Consider the following 22238-nt stretch of genomic DNA (forward strand, 5'->3'; position numbering starts at 1 on the left):
TTTGTCGTGCACTGGTTATATTTATTACAACTATTGCATGCATATTTTGAAAGTTGGTAGTGTGGTCCGAGTCCCTGCCTTAAGTCATCATATGTAAAACAACTCGTAGGTCGAATAATATAGGGTACTAATCTTTCATTGATACATAATAAGATACTATACCTTATAGGATACTAGGGTCGGCCCGCCCTACGGACGAGAAGTTATAATAAAAACAATTTTATATAATTTTATAATAATTTATAAAGCATTTAAAATCATTATAGAAATGATATTATAGAGAAACAAACAATAAAATAATTTTGAGATCAAATTATTGTTTTTAATAAATATTTTTGGTTTGAATTAAGATGAGAGTAACTTTCATTGTTCTCTATTTTTAGAGGAAACAAAATTAGAAAAAAAAATAATTCAGAAAATGTAATAATATATACAAATTATACTAATAAACTATTTTTATTTAAAATTATCCTAATAATTTTTTTTTTTTTAAAAATTTCTTTTTTTTAAAATTGTGTTTGAAACTATTTTTAAAATATTTAAATATTTTTTAAGTATTTATTTATATATTTTTTAGAATCTTAAATTTCACATTTCAAAAAACCTATCTCACTCTTTAACTTAAAACCCTAAGTTTAGATTAGTTAACCTTAGGATATAAATATTTTTTTATTCTTCATTAAAAGTGGGGGTAAAATTAGTTAGTGTAAACATAATAAATAGTACTACGAATATGGTATTTGTGGTAATTTCTCAAATTGAATAGAGATAAGTTCTATTTTATTATGGTTGTGTGGATATTTTAATCTATTTGTTTTAATCATCTAATTTTTCTTTTGTTTTATGTATTTTTTTGCCGGGTTCTTTTATATTGGTCTATCGTTCGTACTATGAAACTATATATATTTTCTATTTTCATATCATTGCTGAAACTATAGTTGACCTTTTTAAACCAGTACATAATTTCTATAAAAAATTATATTTTCTAAATACAATAACATTTGATATTTTGATATATCACGGTATTTTCGGTTTGAAGTAATAAGTGGCACATTTTATCAACAAATTAAGGGCCGTTAGAGACATTGGACTATTACGTTTGTTAATGTAGCCTTGTTTGGGCTTGACAAACGTGTATAACGTTTTCGGATATTGTGGGATCAAATTTTTTTGGTTTTGTTATATTCATCTTGGTTTAGTAATAACTTCTTGATCAAGCAATCGGTATATAATTTTAGTGCAGTGCACTCTCGCCTAATAGTGTATTTATACAGATGTTTTTAAACAATTTGCATATATTTGTATTTGCTGTATTTTTTTAGCCATACTATTTAAGAGTATAAAGTTAAAGAGATTCGTAGTAAAACATTACACAAATTTTGATCATGAAAGAAACTTAACGAAATGCAAGAGCTATGCATAAAAAATTACAATGATCAGTTTTTTTATCAAAGCTATACACAAATATTTTTAGTTCCTTTTTTTCATATATTAAAAAAAAAACTCATTATAGTTCAATCTATCTTACTTGGTCCCAAACATGTTTATAGTTTATAGACATCTTTCATGTCCTCAGTTCATGCAAGTTTGATTTAAAGAAAAGAGCAATAGAGGAACAATAGAAGAAGTAGAGTGAGGTTCTCCCTTTTGAGCTTTGTATCTTTAACTTCTAAGTCTTAAACTCAATGCTAACTGGGTATTCTTTTTGGTCTTAGCAGGATCAGAATGGCTCAGGCTGGTTGTCAAAGAAGAAGCCGGAGAGACTTCAGCAGCAACGGTTCAGAGCCACCACTTGTGTTGTGGTTTTGAGTTTTCTTGGAGCTCGAAGAGTGAAGCTCTGTGCGTTTTCATCTGAGGATGATGATGATGGAGCTAATGTGCTGAGCAATGAGGACTCAAGAGGGTGCTAATGTGCTGAGCAATGAGGACTCAAGAGGGTAAGGTGTGAGGGGCATGTCAATGACTGAAGAAACCATCGGGCTGTAGCTTAAGGAAGAAGAATAAGAGCTCATGGAGTGAACAAATTTGCAGGTATGCCCAAACTTGCCAATCACACATTGCGGATACTGGCTGCATTGTTACCACGTAGCTGTTTCTGTAGACCAAAAAATGAAATGGAGGATAGAAAAACAGAGCTTCATAACAAATAAAGAAATTTTAACTTTTTTTGTCAGCACAATTTATAACTTACCTTCAATTATTAACCAAAATATTATAGGTGAATCATGAGAGTTTCAAGACAGTAAGGTTTAAGCTAATATATCAGATGCTTGGATAATGAGACTTACATGACACAGTGGGAGGCTAATGTCAGTTGAGCATGAGACCATACCGAGAGGAAGAACCATTTTTTACTGTAACCATAGGTGCTTTGAACATGTAAGCCTGGTAAAAGCTTAGGTCTTGGTATAACTACTCAGAATTCCTGCTATGAATGAACAGATTGAGACTGAAACCAAATAAAAATAGTTAGACCAGTTGATGAAGTCAACAGGTGAAACCAAATTGACACTAACATGTTCTCAACTAATAACAGCATTCTTTTCCATATGTGAAGTCCATTACTACAGAAATATTTGAGAGATCATACAATACATTACAGCTACGACACATATATGCTAGATCACATAGAGAGAGAGAGAGAGAGAGAGAGAGAGAGAGAGAGAGAGAGAGAGCGATTGAAACCAGACGTAACGGAAATCCCATGTACTACACAGATAAATAAAATATGCTGTTTAGAGTGATACTCTTCACAAGTTTAGAGTGAAGATAGATTTTAGGAAATCAAGTTTTGTAATCCCAGAATAAAGTATGTTCGCTTAGGACCATCATTAGAATAAACACTGTAGAAGTATATAAGGACACATGTGTTCAGAAGATTCTTCAAAGATGCACCAGGAAAATTAGTGAATGAATAGCATTGTCTATCTTACCTAAAAATTTTGGGACAATTAAAAATATAGAGAAAGAGAAGTCAGAGAAAGACCTGAGAAACATTATGATAGCTGAGAGCCTGAGTTGATGGTTTATGCTTTTAATCATTATCTTCCTCAGCTTTTGCAACTGAAAACTGAGATTCAGACATTCATCTCTGCATTATCTTAATGTGCACATTAACTATAATAGCAACTCAAACGTATGTAGCTGCAAAAAAAAGATCGTAACACTTCATTACTTGAGAAAGTCTTATTGTGGAGGCTGGAATAATAGAGAAGACTATGAATGCTTCACAATTTGTATGTATGTATGTTCACAAACGTATGTATGTTCACATTGTGAATTACGATTCGTTGAAGGGCAATGTAATACCGATCCAATTATGACCAATAACATTTAAATCGATTCACAAAAACTCAAGAGGAATACATTCCAATTTTAGAAGCACAAATACACATGAGATTCATCAGTAGCTTAAAGTCCAGAAAAGCCTCAGTAAGAAGCTCATAAATTAGACACAATAAGGTCTTACTAAGAACGTGAATGGAAATAAAGAGATCTGAGTGTCCCCAAACGATATAAGTTGACACTGAAGCACAGTAACGACACTTAAGGGAAGATAACTCAAAGGCAGAAACTATCAAAGCCACTATGCGCATTCGAACACACCCGCTTATTCTATCTGCAATAGTCTTTAGTATGAGATATCATGAAACAATTTAGTTCAATAAAGTAAGGGAATGATGATGATGAGTCACCCGATCCTTGGGATGCAGAAAATGGCCTTCTTATTAATCATACATTTAACTATAAGCAAAGGGTGACTCAGATAGTCGATACCAAACAGAGCAGAGATTTTTTTTGTGTGTACATAAGATGGTGTTAGGAGATTTGTGTATCTTTGTAAGCTATCAGAAGCAGATAATCTGCAAGGAGGGTCTTTAGACTAAAGGCTTGATATAGACTCAGTTTCTGATTCTCTCCTTGATCATGGTCTCTCTCCTGTTCTGTAAGAAAAAAAAGAAGAACATGTTGAACACTAAACCTGAGTAGAACACAACAAAAAACACAACAAAAACAAACAATTAAAGGTTTTTACTAAGAAACATGATCCGTACATCTGCAGAGAACTCTCGAACTGTTTCTTAAATCTCTCAAAGACTTTTAATCTCAAGGTACGACACCTATGGAGTCAATGAAAATGGGTACATAAACTACATAAAAGGATACAAAGATTCAACCTTTCTGGATTTCTAGGAGCGATCTTCACCATGTCCGAATCCTGAATATTGATTCTTTATGCTTCGCAAAAAAAAGTGATTCAAAGATGTAGATGATTTGGAGAGAATGAAAGCATACCTTTTTAATGCGATGAATCTGGAAGAATTTGTTCAGATTGGTGTAAGGACGTGATCGAAACCCTTTACAAACTGAAGTGTCACGCCGATTTAAGCAGTTTTGTCTCCTTTAGATCGAAGAATCAGAAAACCCTAAAAATGGATCGCATCTCTTGCATCAAATCATTACATATGAGAAAAGAAACATGTTGATATCAGATGAGGACATAGCAGATTTGTCCTAATTAACAACAATTTTTTTTTGAAGTTTATTCTATAATCTAAAGAAAAGAGATATTCACCTACGCGATAGATGGCCAGAGAAAATAGATATTATCAAGCCGGTCAGAGCCGCCGCTGCCGAAGATGGAGATTCCGCAGGCCAAGCAAAGATGTCTGTTTCTAGATTAACTTGTTTTCTTTCTTGACACGGAGACGAAAGTTGGATCTCTCGGGAGGTATCCATAGTTTGTCACCAGTTTCTTCGTCTCAGGCGTTTCAAAAGAAATCGGAAGATTGAAGAATTCTTATAAAATCGAAAATCCAAAGGGAACTCTACTTTAGATCAAAAGGGAATTCTTATAAAATCAAAAGAAATCGGAGGATTGAAGAATCTGACGTGGAGGACCCTGGAGAGAGGGAACTCTACTTTAGATATATATATATATATATATATATAGATTCTCAGTTAACCACATATTAAACCAAGGCTATTGCGAACTGCATCTATAGACTTTAAATTTCAGTGAAAATATAGTAAAAGAGTATTAGTAACATTAACAAGTCTAGAAATTATATTTTAGCAAAAAAAACAAGTCTAGAAATTATGGCAAAAATAAAATGAAAGAAGATGATAGATTATTCTCAGCAAAGATAATTCACAGCAAAATGGATGAGGTAACAAACGGGCTAAAAGCCTAAAAGCAGATCCAGACCATTACTAGAAGCTTGCATGTTAGGGTCGTAGATGGGCTTAACGGCCTGGGTTGGTTCAATCCAAGCCCAAAGACTGATTTTGAACTTAATAAAAATTCATCACCTTTTCTCTTGATTTTATATTTGTATATAAATCACCCCACTAGTTCCATTCGTGGGATCCGAAAAAAAAAAAAAATGCAGATCACAACTCGAATATACTACTACCATTCAGCTGACACATCATCGTATCTAAAGTGGGTTTTGGCTTAATTTCAGTTCTTTTTTATTGCAGATCTCAAATCAACGAATCGAGGAGGGTTGATTCTTCTACAACTGGTGAGCTTTGATTTGTAAAGCTCACTTCTTTATGGAATTTGGGATCTGAATTGCTTTTGATCTGATCGTATTGTGGATTCTAATGATTGTTTTGCTGAGTTAAAGAACATGTTCATAGTAAAGTTGGTGACTTTATTAAATAATTAATGTATGTTTCTTGGATTGATGGGTTTGAGTTTCTGTTTGATTGTTCTCTTAGCTTCCTCCAATCATGTTAGAGGCTCCGAGTGATCTTGTCTCAAGAGACTTACCATCTTCGTGTGAGGTAGAGAGTCCACCTGTAACTACGCTTGACAAAGACGCACTTCCCAACTGCATAGCTCACTGTTCCTTATCTGACTTCCCCTCCATCGCCTCAACGGATAGAACCTTCCGCTCGCTTATCAAGGACAAGGATCTGTATAGGCTGAGACGAGCAAAGGGTATCGTGGAGCATTGGATCTACTTCACCGGCAGGGAAATGGAATGGGAAGCTTATGATCCAAACGGAGACCGTTGGCTACGTGTACCCAAAATGACACTCAACGAATGCTTCAGGTGTTCGGATAAAGAGTCTCTTGCCGTTGGTACAGAGCTTCTTGTGTTCGGTAAAGAAGTTAAGTCTCATGTGATTTACAAGTATAGCATCTTGACCCATGCGTGGACGTCTGGTAAGCAAATGAATACTCCGAGGTGCTTGTTTGGTTCAGCGAGTCTTGGTGAGGTGGCGGTTGTAGCTGGAGGGTGTGAGTATGACCCGTGTGGGAAGATATTGAACTCAGCTGAGATTTATAGCTTGGAGAGTGGGGAGTGGACGGTGATAACGCGCATGAACAAGGTGAGGAAGATGTGTTCGAGTGTGTTCATGGACGGGAGCTTCTATGTTATTGGAGGTATTGGAGAGGGAAGCTCGAAGATGCTTATGTGTGGTGAGGTGTATGATCTGAAGAAGAAGACATGGACATTGATACCTAACATGCTACAGCAAGGAAGCAACGGAGGAGGAGATCAGGCAAAGGAGGCTTCCTCTGGTTCAGGGGCGCGGCCGCTTGTAGCTGTGGTGAAAGATGAGCTCTATGCTGCGGATTACGCTCAGCAAGAGGTGAGGAAGTATGACAAGAGGCGTAATGTATGGAACAAAGTTGGGAACTTGCCGGAGAGAGATTCTTGGATGAACGGTTGGGGGATGGCGTTTAGGGCTTGTGGGGATAAGTTAGTGGTGGTGGGTATAGGGCCTAGGGGAGTTGGAAGAAGAACCATAGAGATCAATGCTTGTTTCCCAAGGGAAGGTAAGTCTCTGCATTGGAGAGTTCTTGCTTCAAAGCCATCAGAAAGCTTTGTGTATAATTGTGTTGTTATGGGATGTTGAGGAAAGACTTGAGCGGCAAGTTATTGACAATGACGTGGTGGAACTGAACAAGTTTTAATAAGGTTTAAAGGACAATCCTCATGTTGTCTAACCTCACTACATTGTAATTTGATTCTAATTAGAGCATGAACTTTCCTCATTAATAAGACTTGAGAGACCCAGTGATTGACTTGTTTATTAGGGCTCTTTGTGTTATATTCTTCACTGTCTTTTTGGGGTTGTTGTTGTTCAGACACAATCCGGTGGAACTGAACAAGTTTCAATAATTTTGAACAGAATTTAAGAACAAACCTCATGTTGTCTAATCTCACAACATTGTAATTTGATTCCATTATTAGCATTTCTTTTTACACAGCAGAGATCCCACACAAAAGAAGCAGCAAAACAATACAACATCAAAGACATGAACTTGCTTGCTTCACACTCGCACACTCTAAAAGTTAATAGCTTTTGAAGTTCCCTTCATACTGATACTCCTCACCATACATTGTCTCATGCTCTTTAATATATCTTCTTGATTTATCGGCCTGCAAAATCAAAACAAGAGTCATAAGCAATGTTCAAAAAATCGCTGGGCCGTAAATACACATATAATAGGGGTGATTATTGATTAAACAGGGGTCTAAATTGATTTTTTTGAACGCCTAAACCGTTTTTGTGAAAAAAAAGGTCCAAAATACCGCTTAAACCGATTTTTAGAACACTGGTTATAAGTAAAGAAGAGTCACTGTCACATTCTGGAACTTAGAGAGCAAAATCTGCTTAAGGGGAGAGAGAGAGAGAGCATTACTCTGCTTAAGATCTTCTCGAAAGCATCAGGACCATTCTCAGCAATGTACTTCTCAGCAGCTGTCAACACATCATCTGGCTTTCTGAAGAAATCCATCTTCTTTGGCACATACCAAATGTTAATGCTCTGTGGGTTAACAAACACAGGTCTGACAAAGTGTTCATAGACATAAGCAGCGCCGCTGAAGTAAGGAATCACAAGCCAGCAGGTCAAGATCAGCTTGGCGTATGACCAAATCGGTACCCTAGATTATTACACAACAACAACATTGTCAGCAACCGAAAGGAAGAAACTTTGGATTCGTGGTGTTGTCAGTGATCTTTTACCATTCGATGAGCTTGGCGAATGTGAGCTCGAAGAGTGTGAGTAAGGAGTAAAGGACCCAGTAAGTGAGCCACTGTTTGTCATCAGCGTGAGATTGAGTTTCAATGGCTCTCACTGAGGCATGTCTGTCCATTACAAGAAGAAGAAGGAAGCATTAGATCAAGTAAAGCATGAGCTCTAGAGATCAATCATTGAGACACTTACAGTGGATAAACGAGACTAACAACAGGCCTGCAACAAGAGAATTGCGAGTAGTATCAGTACAAAGATTGGAACTTTAAACATGGGTTCTGTCTAAAAACATAGAAACTAGACTGAGCATTAGACTCAGAGATTTGAGAAGGAGAGAGTAGATTTGAACATTACCCAGCAAGAACATCGAAGTTCCTCAAAAGAACCTTGAGGAAACTTCCAACTCCAGATCCCATCCTCTCTCAATGTTTGATTTTGGCTCTGAATCTGATTCTTCCTCCACTGAAAACAATACTAGTCACTGGAGATAGATTGTTGATAGATAGACAGAGTGAGAGAGAAAGAGAGCGAATAATTGTGTGGCCGACCTGTAGAAAGTTCTTGGCTTTTAATGGTGGGCAAAAAAGTGTGAAAACGAGATGAGTGAATAAGTAAATAGAAAGCTACCATTAATCTAAGCTATTATGTAACTGTTGCCGACGTCAAAAAAAAATAGCAATTTTTTTTCTTTTTGGGTAAAAATCCGTTTTAGGAAATTTGGCAAAAATGTATATTGTACATTGAATAAAACTTTTCTTACACATATTTTTTTTTCTTTTGTGTTGCTAAAAAAACACATATATTAATTTTAGTGATTGATTCAAATTTTTATCGTTTAAAACTTAATTAAATAGTTAAGCTATAATAGATACTAATATTTTATTTATTTACTAAAGATTAACTAATAACAATGGTTTAAACTTTAAAGTCATTTAAGTTTTTCTTCTTCATTCATTTCAGGACCACTAGCAAACTACAAACAGTTGCAGAGAATTACTACCTTTCGGAAAAATTCACAAAAAGAAATGTTGACAGTGGGATTTGAACCCACGCCCTTTCGGACCAGAACCTTAATCTGGCGCCTTAGACCAACTCGGCCATATCAACTTGTTGTTCAACCTAGATTGATCATTTTAGAAATAATTTTTTTTTTTTTTTTTTTTTTTACAAATCATTTTGGTCAGACAAGTTTCTTCGAAGTCTCCTGTGTCCTCGAGTAGGCCACCAAACTCCGAAACCAAATCGTACATGAAAGTTCCAACCTTTTAGGGATTTCATTTCAAGTAGTAACCTTTCTCCTAATAGAGTTTATGAAGCTGATGGTGTTATCCATCTGATGGTTCAGAGAGGACTGGTACCCTGAGGGTGTGAATACTATTTTTGATGTTGATAAAAAGGAGGTGGCTGCTCCTAAGCTTGTGTTTGAGGATCTGTTGAAGAAGAGCTGTATTACATATTATGCTTACGAACTTCTTTTTGATGGGATTATAGATAAAAAGGCTGCGCAAGAAAAAGGGTTTCACAGCTGTAGTAGCCATGTGAATCTCTGATGCAGTGGCTTGTACCAAACAAATGCCTTTATTTAGTAATTAGTATCAGTATCATACATTAGTAACTGCCATCATCAGTACATAAACGAAAGGAACAAATTTTGGCAAATGCCTTTTATTTATTATCCTTTTGATACAAATCATTAGGCGTTTGCAGCCTGCTGGAGATGCATTTGTCTATACATCTGGAGAAAGGGCACCAACCTATCACTAGGCACTTCAGCTTCTTTCATCACGGCCAGCTCTTTCAGGCTCTCTATCCAGTTGTATAATGTTGGAGTGTTCACTTGATCAATTACCCCTACACCGAACACGTCATGATAAACTTTGTGGGATCCAAAAGTAGAGATGATGATGATGTCCAAAAGCCCTACATCATCATTCTCTCTGATGGTTTTATTTGGGAAATGCTTCTTTAGTCCCTCTTCAAGAACTTTGAACCTCTCTCTAGCCTCTTCTATAGCCTTTTCTTGAGCTTCACCTTCTTGAAACAGAACTTTACCCATGACCTCAATCACCTTCAACAAGAAACAACAATCATTTATTCCTTACAATAACCATATCAATTTTCTGGCGAGAGATCTGGTACAACACCTGTTGGTTGATGTAGCTGACCCAGAACCGAACCTGGGCCCTTTCATAAGAATCCTCTGGCAAGAGACGAGGAGAGTTGTTCCACGTTTCATCGATATATTCAAGAATCACTTGTGATTCAGCCACTGGTTTACCATCATGGACAAGAAGAGGAACCTTCTTGTGAACAGGGTTGAGTCGAACCAGCGACTCCGTCTTGTTGCTTAGATCTTCTTCCACGTACTCGTAGAGTATACCCTTGAGTTTAAGAGCGATTTCGACTCTCTTTGAGTATGAGCTTGCCCACATCCCATGTAGTGTCACTTTGCTCTTGTTTTCCTCCATTGTTTTTCTTTCCTTCTATACTTCTTGGGGGTTGTCCTCTTTATAGAGTTTTGAGACGTGAGTGTCTTTGCTTTGGATTGTGTTTGTCTTGTTCATCAAGCATATTGTGGTGTTTATTTTATCTTTTGTTCAAAGTTTTGACTGAAAAGTTTGAATTATTCAATAGATATGATGTGACAACATTCGAACTTATTGAATGAAGGATTTGTTTATTAGATATATATTCAAGACTGGTAAAATAGAGTTTAATATTCAAAGTTCTTTGACTGTATTGCCGCCTAAGAAAATGAAAATCATAAAACACAAACTAGAGTACTGTTCTAGAACTGCCCGAGAGCCTCTGATCATTCAAACGATAAGACTGTCTCCCACACTGCAAGCAATCTCAACTTCAGTCTCCAATTACTTTCAACTGTTATGTCAGAACTTGGGGAAGACTTGTGCATTCAATGTCTGAACATTCTACATTTTCCCCCAAACACTTGAGAAAAAGGAACGTTGTAATCAGAACTTTTACCAGTAATCACGGCAGGAACAAGAACCGTCCTTGAACGAATGGAAGCGGCTTCTGTCTCTGACCACAATTTCTACACCATAAACTCTCGAGGCTAGCTTCATAACAGTGTGACAATCTCTACAGATTCTCAGATTCTTTACTATCCTGATACTTGCTCCTTGGGGACATCTAGCAAGAGCAAATGCAAGTGCAAGCTTCTCACTGTGTTTACTCACTTGATCCTCCTTTTCTTCTTCTTCTATATCATATAAAGCATTTGCAACTTCCGGGGCATACCCAGCTTCATCTTTAAGCCTCAAGATGATTTCCTTTAGCTTCTCGTGGGCCTCTGTAATGATTTTTCCCTTCTTTTTCTCACCGGCAGTGAACTTGTACATGGCTTTATCAACCTCAACCAAGCTCCAACCAGTTACCTTCTTGATCTTATTCACAATCATTGACTTTCTGATAGAAGCAACGTCCTTCCATTTACCAGAGGTAGCATAAACATTCGATAACAGAACAAGATCACCAGGGTTGTCTGGGTCAAGCTCATTAAGCCTTTTTTTAACTTCCTCGGCCAGCTCGGTATCTCCATGACTACTGCAAGCCCCGAGAAGAGTCCTCCACACTACAGCAGTTGGTGGAACCGGCATTTGGCATATGAAACTGTAAGCCTTTTGGAGCTTTCCAGATCGGCCATATAAATCAACCATGCAACCATAGTGTTCAATCTCTGGTTCTATGTTGTAAACTCTCTTCATCTTAGAGAAGTAATCTTCACCTTCTCTGATCAGTCCAGCATGACTGCAAGCGTACAGAAGCGAAACGAAAGATATCTTATCAGGAGTAACACCAGACTCGGTCATTTCGTTGAAGAGTCTAATAGCTTCTTCACCGTGACCGTACATTGCTAACCCCGCAATCATTGAAGTCCAAGACACAATGCTCTTCTTCTCTGCCATACTTTCAAAGACTAACCTAGCTAATGAGACATCACCGCACCTAGAATACATATCGATAAGCGCATTGTTCAAGGAGACTATCCAACTAAACCCTGCTTTATCTACAAACCCATGTAACGCCTTCCCAAACTCAAACGCTCCAGACTGTGAACAGGCAGAGAGAACTCCTGTCAAGCTTACTTCATTTGGTCTCATCTCTCCTCGTCTCAGCTCCCTGAAACAAGAGAAAGCCTCATGGAAGCTACCGTTATGCGCAAACCCAACAATCATAGTGCTCCAAGAGACATCATCCTTGCTAGGCATATCCGAAAACACGCGTTTAGCACTCTCAACCTCCCCAGCTTTAGTGTAACCAGCGAGCATCACGTTCCACGACATCTGATCCCTCACATTCATCTCACCAAAGATCTCCTCCGCTCCCACAACGTCATTCCCTCTGAAACACGCAGTTACCGCAGCATTCCACGCAACTAAATTCCGTTGAGGCATTTCATCGAACACCTTGCGAGCAAACTCCACGCAACCGCATTCCCCGTACAGACCGATCAAGGTAGTGGCGACGAACACATGCGAACACAACCCATGCTTCAAAGCTTGACAATGCAACTGAAACCCAGTTCTCAGATCCCTAAAACTCGCCGCCGCCTTGACTACAAACGCGAAGGAGAAGCTGTCCGGAAAGATCCGACCTTTCCTCATCATCTCAACAAACACGGGGATGGAGCTCTGTGGGTTGTCGGATTGTGAGTACCCTCGGACGAGAGTGTTGAACATGAAGGCGTCAGGGTGAGGATAAGAGAGCAAGAGACGGCGAGCGTAGGGTAAAGCGTTGGGGATGGAGATGGAACATTGTAGGATGAGTTTTCCGGTGAAGTAGGAATCGGTGTCGACGCCGGATTTGATGAAGGAGGCATGGATTTGGGTTAGTGCTCTCAAGGTCTTGTAGGTAGTGAGGAGAGAGTTGTGATGGTGTAGTGCAATAGACATTATTGTCTAAAAGAGACAGTGGCAAGTAACTAATTAACTAAACACAAAACTCGAGAAGCTGAGAGTTTCTCATTGGCATCCTATGCTTCTGAGTGAGTGCATTGATGTGAAATGATACATTATTCCACAAAGTTATACAACTGGATAGAGCGCCTGCAAGAGCTGACCGTGATGAAAAAAACTGAAGTGCCTAGTAGTGTTGCAGACAAGACTGGAATCATCTAAACAAGTTCATGTTTTCTCTGTTTTCACAATATTCTGTTTCAGCAAATAACTAAAGTTTAAAAATTGCTATCCAGTAACTAGACTTTCGTAGAACAGCAAGAATTATAAACATTAATTATACAAACTTTTTAATGACTTGCTAATTTTTTTTATAATTTACATTAATATTAAATATTTTTTTTAGATTTAATTAAAATTATTTTTATAATTATAAAAATTAGTTATACAAAAAAATTGTCTATATGCATTAGCGTTATTATTTGATTTAATGGTCGTTTAGATCAATTTTAATCATTTTATAATGGTTTAAACTGATTTGAATCACATAATCAATTATTTAAAATTCATTTCGATTTGTTATTTAGACCTATGGTTTCAGCTACTGGCTATCATCAGTGATTTCTTCACTGCCAACACAAACTTTCAAACAATCATAACTTAAGCTAAGCCTTAAGGTCTTTATTTGCAGAGGTTTATGGTTCATATTGTTTATGGGGTTGATTATGACGTTTAACATTCTTCATGGATAAGAACGCAAAATATGAAATATATTTGGACTGCTGCTGAAAATTTCTGAGATTTTTTCCCAACGCCTTTGACGACGAGAAGCAAAATCAACACGTCTGGTGGTTCTAAAGTCTCAACCTTTGAATCGTCGCTTCCTACCAGATCTTCGAAAAGCCTCTAACTTTATTGTATTATCCATCCTCTCCTCTGCTTCCATGGCTGCTTCAGCTGCTTTCTCTGTATCTTCACCACCCTTCGTTCCCTCTTCCTGCAAAATTCGAAGACCGTTTCTCTTGCTTGGTTCAAAAAGTTTCAAACCCGTTTCGGTGAGAGCTTCTGTCGGAAACCCCTCGATCTCCATCGATGACAAAGCTTCAGTCCAAACTAAGGTTAGTTAGTGTTTTGTCTGATCGTCTTTAAAGTTTGATCATTTGACTTCCTTAAGAGATTGCTAAAAATGGTATAATAGTTTTTGATGAAGAGGTTGATGAAAGTTATGATCTTTATGGAACAATATTTAGTTTATTGGTTTGATGTTGTTCTGTTTTGTCTGAACGTCACGCTCTTATTGTTCAATTTCAGTTGAAAGCTTTGATCATTTGACTTTAAAGTGAGATGTATTGGATGCTCTATCAATTGACTTGAGATCGATGTTGTTTATTTTGAAACCAGGATTGAAAAGTTACGATCTTTATGGAATAATCGTTAGTTTATTTGGTTTCATTGTTGTTCTGTTTTAGACAAGCAAGTGGCAGTGGAAGTTCAAGGGAAACTCGATCGGTATCCACTATGAGGAGCATGAGGGAGAGAAGAGTGAATCAGCGAAGAATATCCTCATGATACCAACGATATCAGATGTTAGCACCGTGGAGGAGTGGAGATCTGTGGCTAGAAACATCGTGCAGCGTGACGGGGAAGTTAATTGGCGTGCAACTATTGTAGATTGGCCTGGTCTTGGTTACTCTGATAAACTTAAGATGGATTACGACACAGATGTCATGGAGAGGTTTGTGGTTGACTTCATGAACTCACCTGAGAGCCCAATGAGCCAGGCAGGTTAGTGTAAAGCTTTATATGAACTGCTTCCATGGCTTTAGTTCTGGGTACATGTTTGTTCGATATGGAAACTGATCCATGTAGACTAGTTATATCTATATTTGGTTATGCACATGGTTCTAAATATCAGTCTAGGCGGGGGTCCTAACCGAAACGATTTATACTACTCAAATCGGTTTAAACTATAATAAATCGATCTAAATGAGTCTAAATATGTTAAATTAAGTAATAATGTTAGTATAAATCTACAATTTGTCTAACTTCTTTTGTTTTGAGTATCTAATTTTGATATCATCCAAACAATTTTATAATTAAACCCAAAAACTAAAATACCTTTATATAAATGTAAAATATATATAAAATAAATCATAAATTCGTTAAAGTCTAGGCTCCATATATCATGCCTAGTCACTAGTCTTCTACAAAACGACTAGTTAGTGCTTAGCGATTTCTTTAACATTGGTTATACATGAGTTTTAGTGAGTGCTAGAATTGTGTAGCTTAAGCTTATTCGGAGACCATGTGTATGGGTATGAAATGCTTTTATCTTGACATGATGTTAAAACGAAACAGGTAACGATGATATAGTAATCATTGGAGGAGGACATGCAGCAACACTGGCAGTACGTGCTACCCAACGTGGGCTACTCAAACCATCAGCTATTGCTGCTGTTGCACCTACATGGGCTGGACCTCTCCCTATTGTGTTTGGCCGTGACTCTTCCATGGTGACAAGGTCTGTTGCTTTCATTAAGTCCTCCTGTCTTAGTCCTGTCTTGATTGACCTGGTTTCTGTCCCAACAGGTATGGTCTCCTAAGAGGAACACTAAGAGCACCTGGTGTTGGTTGGATGATGTACAACATGCTAGTGAGCAACGAGAAATCAATCGAGTCTCAATACAAATCCCATGTTTACGCAGATCAAAGCAACGTGACTGAGGCCATAATCCAAAGCAGATACGAGTTAACAAAGCAGAAGGGATCACGCTACGTCCCTGCAGCTTTCTTAACCGGTTTGCTCGACCCGGTTTCATCCAGGGATGAGTTTCTCCAGCTGTTTGCTGATTTGGAAGGGAAACTTCCGGTTATGGTGATGTCAACGAAAGGAGCTCCAAAGAGATCAAAAGCTGAGATGGAGGCACTTAGAGGAGCCAAAGGAGTTAGCACATTTGTGGAGGTTGAAGGTGCACTCTTGCCTCAAGAAGAGTATCCTTCTCTTGTTGCTCAAGAGCTCTACAACTTCTTGCAAGAGACCTATGCGTCTTCCAAGTAAGTTCACTATGTGAGCCCAGGCCCATACATAGTTTATTGATTGTACGCTACTACACTTAAAAGTCTTACTATATTGTTTTGTTTTCTACCATGTTCTTTTCTTATAAATGAGTGCAACTTTTTTTCTTTTTTCAAAAATGAGTGCAACTTTCTTGCAGTAATTTAGCTTATTTATTGTTCAGTATTTTCTTCGAGTTTTATGTAAAAGCAATTGAATAGAAACGACAATATTACAAGTATAAATCCCATCATGGATCCAAGATCATAATAGTTGATAAATAGATTCTGATACAACAGTTAATGAGTTACAACAGTTTCTGTATCATGGACAAAAGTTCTGCGAGTGCTACGTAGTTCATCACAAGCCATTCATTTAGCCGACGTGGACTTGGGCCTCATTCCCTTATTTCAATGAGCCAATTGCGTATCCAAAGCTGACTAGATCATTTATATCTTTTACTTTTGTATTTTCCAAATGTATAACTAAATTAAAAAATTCCTACATTATAAAGTTTTCTTATAATTATATGTTATCATGAATTCGATAAAGTAATAGTTTATAACAGTAAAAAAATTGTATGGTTTTAGCTTACTCAAAGAGTATAAGGCAAATACATATATACAACATATATATTATTAAAAAAAATTTGAAACAACTTTTTTTTTTGAAACACAACCTATTATTAAATTACTCAAATGGATCAGTTCAGATCTTATTTCAGTCTCCTTTAGAAATGGGTGATCGGATCTCCATTAGAAATGGATAATTTTTGCTTTCAGAAATATTATTAAAAGAATGAAAGACGTCAATTTTGTTGCCATATGTTTAGGTTACACATGATTATAAATTTATAATGAACTGCTTTACGGAAAACGACTCTATAATAGATTTACGGTGGACAGTACTTCAAAACATGTAATGTCAAAAAAGATGGCTTTACTTACAGGTTGGTTGCAGCATTATTAAACCTTAAAAAAGTTTTGTATTAATTGATATGCAGACGCCGCTGTATTTTATGAGAAACGAATCTTAAATTTGACATTCTTTTTCTTTTAGCTTAACAAGATAAAATTTAAAAAAAAAACAAATGCATCCATGTTCTCTATCTTTTTACATAATATATATGAAAGTTGAAACAAATTTCAACAAAATAATATATATATACATATATATATATAACCGCGTGGATCCGGCAATTATCGTTCGAAATCTATGGCACTCCACATATTCTCGCCATTTAAAGCAGGGTGACTAACGGTGATCAAACTAAGATTTCTCTGTGTTGGATTTTATTTTTCCTCGATCACAGCTGGTTTCAACAAACAAAGCAAACAAAAAAAAATATTTAACAAAATAATATTTCTAGAAATACATTACAAGAATCAAATAAAATTGATAACTGATAATTTATTACATTTTTCAATATAACCAGGAGCATCTTACGTTTTTAAAATAGACTTATGGTCTAGAAAGAATTATCAATAATATAAGAACTTGGTTTCATAAACCAAAAACAACTATACTATTGTTTGAAAAGAAAAGTAGAAGCTATGGTATTTTGGACTATTCTGGAATAAATCCATCACATACCTCATGTTTCATGAGGGCACCGTATATTCTCAATAGAGACGTTCTTTAGAAATATATGTGGACAAATTTTGATTATTTAAACAAATTTAAAAATGTTCAAAAGTAGTTTTGATTATTTTGGCTTATATATTTTTGCCCATGCACATTTTCCCGTATATAAACTCTAAATATAAAAGGCAATAATAATAGTATGAAGTATGACCTAGGAAACAAGTCACATTCGAGTACTGCATATTGTCACATGTAGACTCACAGAAAATTATATATATTTGTCGAAACATTTGTTTGTCTTTCATATAATTTGAATTCTCAAAGAAAGTTTGGTAGACAGCGAGTTATGACTGTCAAAGAGTTTTGTTAGACATGGTATGGGTATCAAATCAATATTTAACTTGCTTTAGACTTTATCTAACTGTTCATACATTATGCACAGAATTAGTTAAGAACTTAATACAAGTTCATAGTTTATTCTTTGAAGTAATGCTTAACTTAATAGTTCATAGTTACCCATCCAAAAATAAAAGACACCATTAGTTAGTCACTTAATGGTTACCCATCCGAAAATAAAATAGACTTATTTCTCATTTAAATGATTTTATATAAAAATCGTTATATATAGATGTTTTGGTGCTTGAAACTTGGGTTTATATAGCACAGTGAAATAGGTTATTTTGATTTATTTTATATCTCTTAATGTTATCCTAAAATATAAAAATCTAATCTAGCAGGGCTGTTCAATACGGTAAAACCGAATCGAATATAGATAGAGAAAGTGGTTTAGATTTGGTAATACCGAATGGATACTGTTTTTAAGAAACCACGGTATTTGAATATGGATTAGTATATAAACTGATCAAACCGAATAAACCAAATAAATCGAATAAACCGGTTAATTTAAACATAGTAGTATATTTATATGTAAATTATATAGCATAATTAATAGTATACATAATTTATTTTCATATTTAAAATGTTGATTTTAGTAATTTAATATTTTGTATTAATTTTTTTTCATTTTAGCAAATTAATCAAAACATAATTTTTACTTTTTCTTGACAAATATCTGTGCTAATATTTAGTTATTTAAGAACATTATATATTACTGGTTATTATTTTTATTTTGTAAAAATTATTATAATACTAACTTAATAAGTTTACTAATTATTTTAAATAGAGAGAGAGAGAGAGAGAGAGAGAGAGAGAGAGAGAGAGAGAGAGAGAGAGAGAGAGAGAGAGAGAGAGAGAGAGAGAGAGAGAGAGAGAGAGAGAGAGAGAGAGAGAGAGAGAGAGAGAGAGAGAGGTCTATTTAAAAACTGAAATATCTTTGTGTTTTATTAAAGCCGATATACTGGAAAACCAAACCAGGATTCAACACCCTTCTACTAATGTTGCAGCCGCATTATTTTTTATCAAGAATGTCTAATATGGTTTCTTAGAATTTAGAGTCTTAAAGTAGTTTTACAGTTAGCCAATTGATTGTAAAAAATACTTAACAAATTATAACAAACAATACTAGTTTTTATTTTAACTTTTTTTAAAAATTGAATAACATATTTTCAACCGAGAAATAAATCAGTATGTTCTCTTTATTAAAAAGGCTTTTCGTATAGGTTTACTTTAAGATGTTGGCTGAAAATGGAAAATAATTTTGGATGTTAATAGAAAAAAATAGTATGGAATTTCTTCTAAAATAATGGGTTACCAGAACAATAGGGCATCATCATTTCGCTTAAAGTAATGTGTGTAGTTGTAGATGACCCTAATTAGTAGTCTCTTCCATAATAAATATCGTGACAATTACAACAGATAAACAAACGAGCATGTGATCGTGGGCCGACTCATCATGCATGTTCTGCAACCTGTATTAAATTTTAAGATTTTCTATAAATTCTTAAACATTTTGTGTCTAAATTTTAGTATGCCCAAATGATCTCGAATTCTGTTACCATTTTCATATATTTGCTAGAAGAAAAGATTGTTCAGAGTACGGTGTTATTATTTGGTACAGTAACCTGGTAAACTTAAGAATGTTTACCTTATATAATGATATCAGTGTCAAATATTAAGTAAGAATTTGATTATGTATTTGATTAAAAATGATAGCAAACCTACTTTATTAACCAAATTCTAAGATCAATATATAGTTTACCGTAAGACGAATTAGATTAAAGTTATACGAATTTCTAATGTTATGAATGTCTAAGTATTTGAAATTACCTTTTAATTAAGTTATACTTCCTTAGCTTATAGGTTCAACTATCTATCATTTTCCCCTATGTATATATACACTATCTCATCAGAGTTTATAAATTTGAAATATATCTTTTAGTTACTGCAGTTTAACAATATTTTGTATTTTATTATGAGATCGTTTCTACTTAAAGGATGGACTTTTCTCACTCAAATATTTAATGATTTGAAAGAAATCAGGTCGAATATTCAAATATGTCACTATCATATATCACCGAAAATATTTTATTATATAAACCACTGTTCCAATGAAACAGAAAAACAGTTTGCATCAACACATTTATTTGTGTGTCGATATGAGCTGCCTGCGTCTTCATACTATGCTTGCGTATGTCCGTACATCCGTATGCCATCCCTCTCGACGCCACTAAATCTTATTCAAATAAGAAGAATAATACGTTTTTGAACGTAGCTTGATCGATATCACATACAACAGAACAAATTATATCAATATCATGCATTAGACAGAGTTGAATCAAAATCATAATATAATAACGACACTATATATGTAATGGTAGGTCATATAAATAACAATTTGCTAACAGATAATAGGAGAATTAATTAAATAGAACATGACAACAATTGATAACCACAATATTTTCACATTTGGATCGACATGAGTGATTACATCGGAGATATTGCTAGAGGGCTGATATTTAGATCATAATTTAAGTTGTTGATCCCCAAATATTGATTACTTATAATTTTTTTTTTTTGATTACTTATAATTTTTGGTAAAACATAACATAGATTTACTATATCAATTTACATATGCTTCCTCTACTACACAATGCATATATCAACAATCTAAATCTTCATGTGTAACCAGCCGACAAATGACGAAGGAAGCTACTGTAATAAATATAGAAAGGTAACAATTAATAACTGTCTTTCTTATTGCTAGGCCACTAGTTAGCACCGGCTTTACTATGATGGACCAATATAACAGTAATTGGTTTGATGAGGGCCGTCCTTGAAATTTTAGGAATCTGTAGTATTATTGTCTATGTAATTTTTTTTTAAAAATAAATTTGGGAGTTAAAATTTTTTTTTTGAACTTAGGTCTATACAGTATTTTCAAAAAATTTGAAGGGTATTTTGCAAATGTTTCACTAAACATTGCTCATGGCTGTTGTTAAAAAAAAAAAGAAAAGCATTGCTCATGGCTGGTCTCGGGTTTGATTGCCGACTAAAGTTTTATCAAGGTTGGGCTTTTAATTGTTACTACAGTTTTTAAAACGTGCTGCACGCATTTAAAACGATTTGCTTTCGTCATACACAAAATAAAAGTATTAACTACATAAAACTTAATCGTATTTATTTGGGGTTTTCGTTCACCTATTTCGACGGTATGTTCGGTGGCTATTAATACACGTCTATCCCATTGGTATTGGAATTGGAATGTGTATCTGCTGGTTGGTAAACATATTCAACATGCATGTTCACGTCATGAGTCAGCCTTTCAGTCATTAGCCGGTCTAAACTTGGACTTCGGTCTAGATAGTTTACATGGTAGATCATAACAGATGATCGGTTCATTTTTTGGTATTATAGTTGGAAACCAGTTCACTCTATAGCATTAAGTGTGTTTCTTCCGAAGCCAACCGGATCAGCCGATATGATTTATATAAAAAAAAAGAATCAGCCTTTCAGTCATCTGGTTTAGGCCACTAATATCTGACGTGTCTCATAAAAAGTATAAAAATAGGATTAGATATTAATCGATGTTTATCTCTTGGATGTTTACAATAGCTATCCATCTTCGTACAAAATATTAATGTCTTGTATTTTTGTGGATATGAATTCTTAAAAGCTCTGCTATGATGTTAACAGCTGCTTGAAGTGTGAACTAACTAATTAATTACTTTCTAGGTTGCGTTGCTGTAGTATTGATACTTCAACTATAAAATGTTGCATGAAATAGTATAAGTTACTGCACATTTATTGTGTCATAAACCAAATGACGTGTAACTGTAAACTGTTAAATATGAAGAACAACGACTTAACGTGGAATTGACGATATGGAAATTATATTAATTGTAAACGATTTAACAAAATATACAGTATAAGAGAAAAAGACTTAGAAATTCAATAGATAATTTCGTCAAAAAAAAAAAATCAATAGATAACTAGTCTAGAACTGGAGCACAAGGAAAATGAACATAAATATACTTTTTGTTTTGTTGAAGGGTTTAGCAAATAAATATACTTTTATACATGAACTGGAATATTAGATATATTCATATGAACTCTCATCGAATATACTTTATATTTTGTTATTTGTTATTTACGGTCGTTAATATTCTGACTAATGCATTCTATTATAAATAAAACAAGTCCAAGCCAATTTTTTTAAATCACACGTTCAACAAATAAGTTATAAATTCATAAAACTTATTTGGGAAAGTTGCTTTTTAGA

The 22238-nt window shown here is 35.1% G+C and overlaps 5 protein-coding genes, 1 long non-coding RNA gene and 1 other non-coding gene across 8 annotated transcripts; 2 read left to right on the forward strand and 5 right to left on the reverse strand.

Annotated features, from left to right (window-relative positions):
* Positions 1-1396: 1396 nt before the first annotated feature.
* LOC106381376 lies at positions 1397-4891 on the reverse strand. 2 transcript variants are annotated; one of them, XR_001276527.3, is made up of 6 exons: positions 4577-4891; positions 4297-4427; positions 4179-4219; positions 2987-3944; positions 2289-2449; positions 1397-2095 (listed from the first exon to the last, which is right to left on the reverse strand). It is a non-coding gene; the product is annotated as an uncharacterized LOC106381376 (long non-coding RNA). The 2 variants fall into 2 exon arrangements; XR_001276526.3 differs by having other exon boundaries at positions 4297-4446.
* A 461-nt stretch (positions 4892-5352) lies between these two features.
* On the forward strand, positions 5353-7037 carry LOC106381377 (F-box/kelch-repeat protein At1g74510-like). The gene is made up of 2 exons (XM_013821282.3): positions 5353-5528; positions 5728-7037. The coding sequence occupies exon 2, from the start codon at positions 5740-5742 to the stop codon at positions 6874-6876; it is 1137 nt and encodes a 378-aa protein (XP_013676736.1). The 5' UTR covers positions 5353-5528; positions 5728-5739; the 3' UTR covers positions 6877-7037.
* A 123-nt stretch (positions 7038-7160) lies between these two features.
* On the reverse strand, positions 7161-8600 carry LOC106381378 (HVA22-like protein a). Its single transcript, XM_013821283.3, has 5 exons — positions 8357-8600; positions 8195-8221; positions 7993-8115; positions 7667-7910; positions 7161-7403 (listed from the first exon to the last, which is right to left on the reverse strand). The coding sequence occupies exons 1-5, from the start codon at positions 8416-8418 to the stop codon at positions 7317-7319; spliced, it is 543 nt and encodes a 180-aa protein (XP_013676737.1). The 5' UTR covers positions 8419-8600; the 3' UTR covers positions 7161-7316.
* A 428-nt stretch (positions 8601-9028) lies between these two features.
* Positions 9029-9109, reverse strand: TRNAL-AAG. Its single transcript has one exon. It is a non-coding gene; the product is annotated as a tRNA-Leu (tRNA).
* Positions 9110-9637: 528 nt separating this feature from the next.
* LOC106379476 (glutathione S-transferase U10-like) lies at positions 9638-10515 on the reverse strand. Its single transcript, XM_013819417.3, has 2 exons — positions 10147-10515; positions 9638-10070 (listed from the first exon to the last, which is right to left on the reverse strand). The coding sequence occupies exons 1-2, from the start codon at positions 10468-10470 to the stop codon at positions 9696-9698; spliced, it is 699 nt and encodes a 232-aa protein (XP_013674871.1). The 5' UTR covers positions 10471-10515; the 3' UTR covers positions 9638-9695.
* Positions 10516-10680: 165 nt separating this feature from the next.
* On the reverse strand, positions 10681-13171 carry LOC106379477 (pentatricopeptide repeat-containing protein At1g74630-like). The gene has a single exon (XM_013819418.3). The coding sequence runs from the start codon at positions 12916-12918 to the stop codon at positions 10984-10986; it is 1935 nt and encodes a 644-aa protein (XP_013674872.2). The 5' UTR covers positions 12919-13171; the 3' UTR covers positions 10681-10983.
* A 533-nt stretch (positions 13172-13704) lies between these two features.
* On the forward strand, positions 13705-16162 carry LOC106381379. The gene is made up of 4 exons (XM_013821284.3): positions 13705-14039; positions 14391-14706; positions 15280-15442; positions 15511-16162. The coding sequence occupies exons 1-4, from the start codon at positions 13866-13868 to the stop codon at positions 15977-15979; spliced, it is 1122 nt and encodes a 373-aa protein (XP_013676738.2). The 5' UTR covers positions 13705-13865; the 3' UTR covers positions 15980-16162.
* The last annotated feature ends 6076 nt before the right edge of the window (positions 16163-22238 follow it).

The sequence above is a fragment of the Brassica napus genome, chromosome A2 (assembly GCF_020379485.1).
Source record: "Brassica napus cultivar Da-Ae chromosome A2, Da-Ae, whole genome shotgun sequence".
Taxonomy (NCBI): Eukaryota; Viridiplantae; Streptophyta; class Magnoliopsida; order Brassicales; family Brassicaceae; genus Brassica; species Brassica napus.

Excerpts from the sequence above, each read along its gene's own strand:
- LOC106379477 (XM_013819418.3), bottom strand. The coding sequence starts at position 12,918 with ATGTCTATTGCACTACACCATCACAACTCTCTCCTCACTACCTACAAG.
- LOC106381377 (XM_013821282.3), top strand. The coding sequence starts at position 5,740 with ATGTTAGAGGCTCCGAGTGATCTTGTCTCAAGAGACTTACCATCTTCG.
- LOC106381379 (XM_013821284.3), top strand. The coding sequence starts at position 13,866 with ATGGCTGCTTCAGCTGCTTTCTCTGTATCTTCACCACCCTTCGTTCCC. Across the intron at positions 14,040-14,390 it reads AAGCTTCAGTCCAAACTAAG|ACAAGCAAGTGGCAGTGGAA; the intron begins GTTAGTTAGTGT and ends GTTCTGTTTTAG. Across the intron at positions 14,707-15,279 it reads GAGCCCAATGAGCCAGGCAG|GTAACGATGATATAGTAATC; the intron begins GTTAGTGTAAAG and ends AAAACGAAACAG.
- LOC106379476 (XM_013819417.3), bottom strand. The coding sequence starts at position 10,470 with ATGGAGGAAAACAAGAGCAAAGTGACACTACATGGGATGTGGGCAAGC. Across the intron at positions 10,071-10,146 it reads TCAGCTACATCAACCAACAG|GTGATTGAGGTCATGGGTAA; the intron begins GTGTTGTACCAG and ends TTCTTGTTGAAG.
- LOC106381378 (XM_013821283.3), bottom strand. The coding sequence starts at position 8,418 with ATGGGATCTGGAGTTGGAAGTTTCCTCAAGGTTCTTTTGAGGAACTTC. Across the intron at positions 8,116-8,194 it reads GTTAGTCTCGTTTATCCACT|ACATGCCTCAGTGAGAGCCA; the intron begins GTAAGTGTCTCA and ends TGTAATGGACAG. Across the intron at positions 7,404-7,666 it reads TCGAGAAGATCTTAAGCAGA|GCCGATAAATCAAGAAGATA; the intron begins GTAATGCTCTCT and ends TTGATTTTGCAG.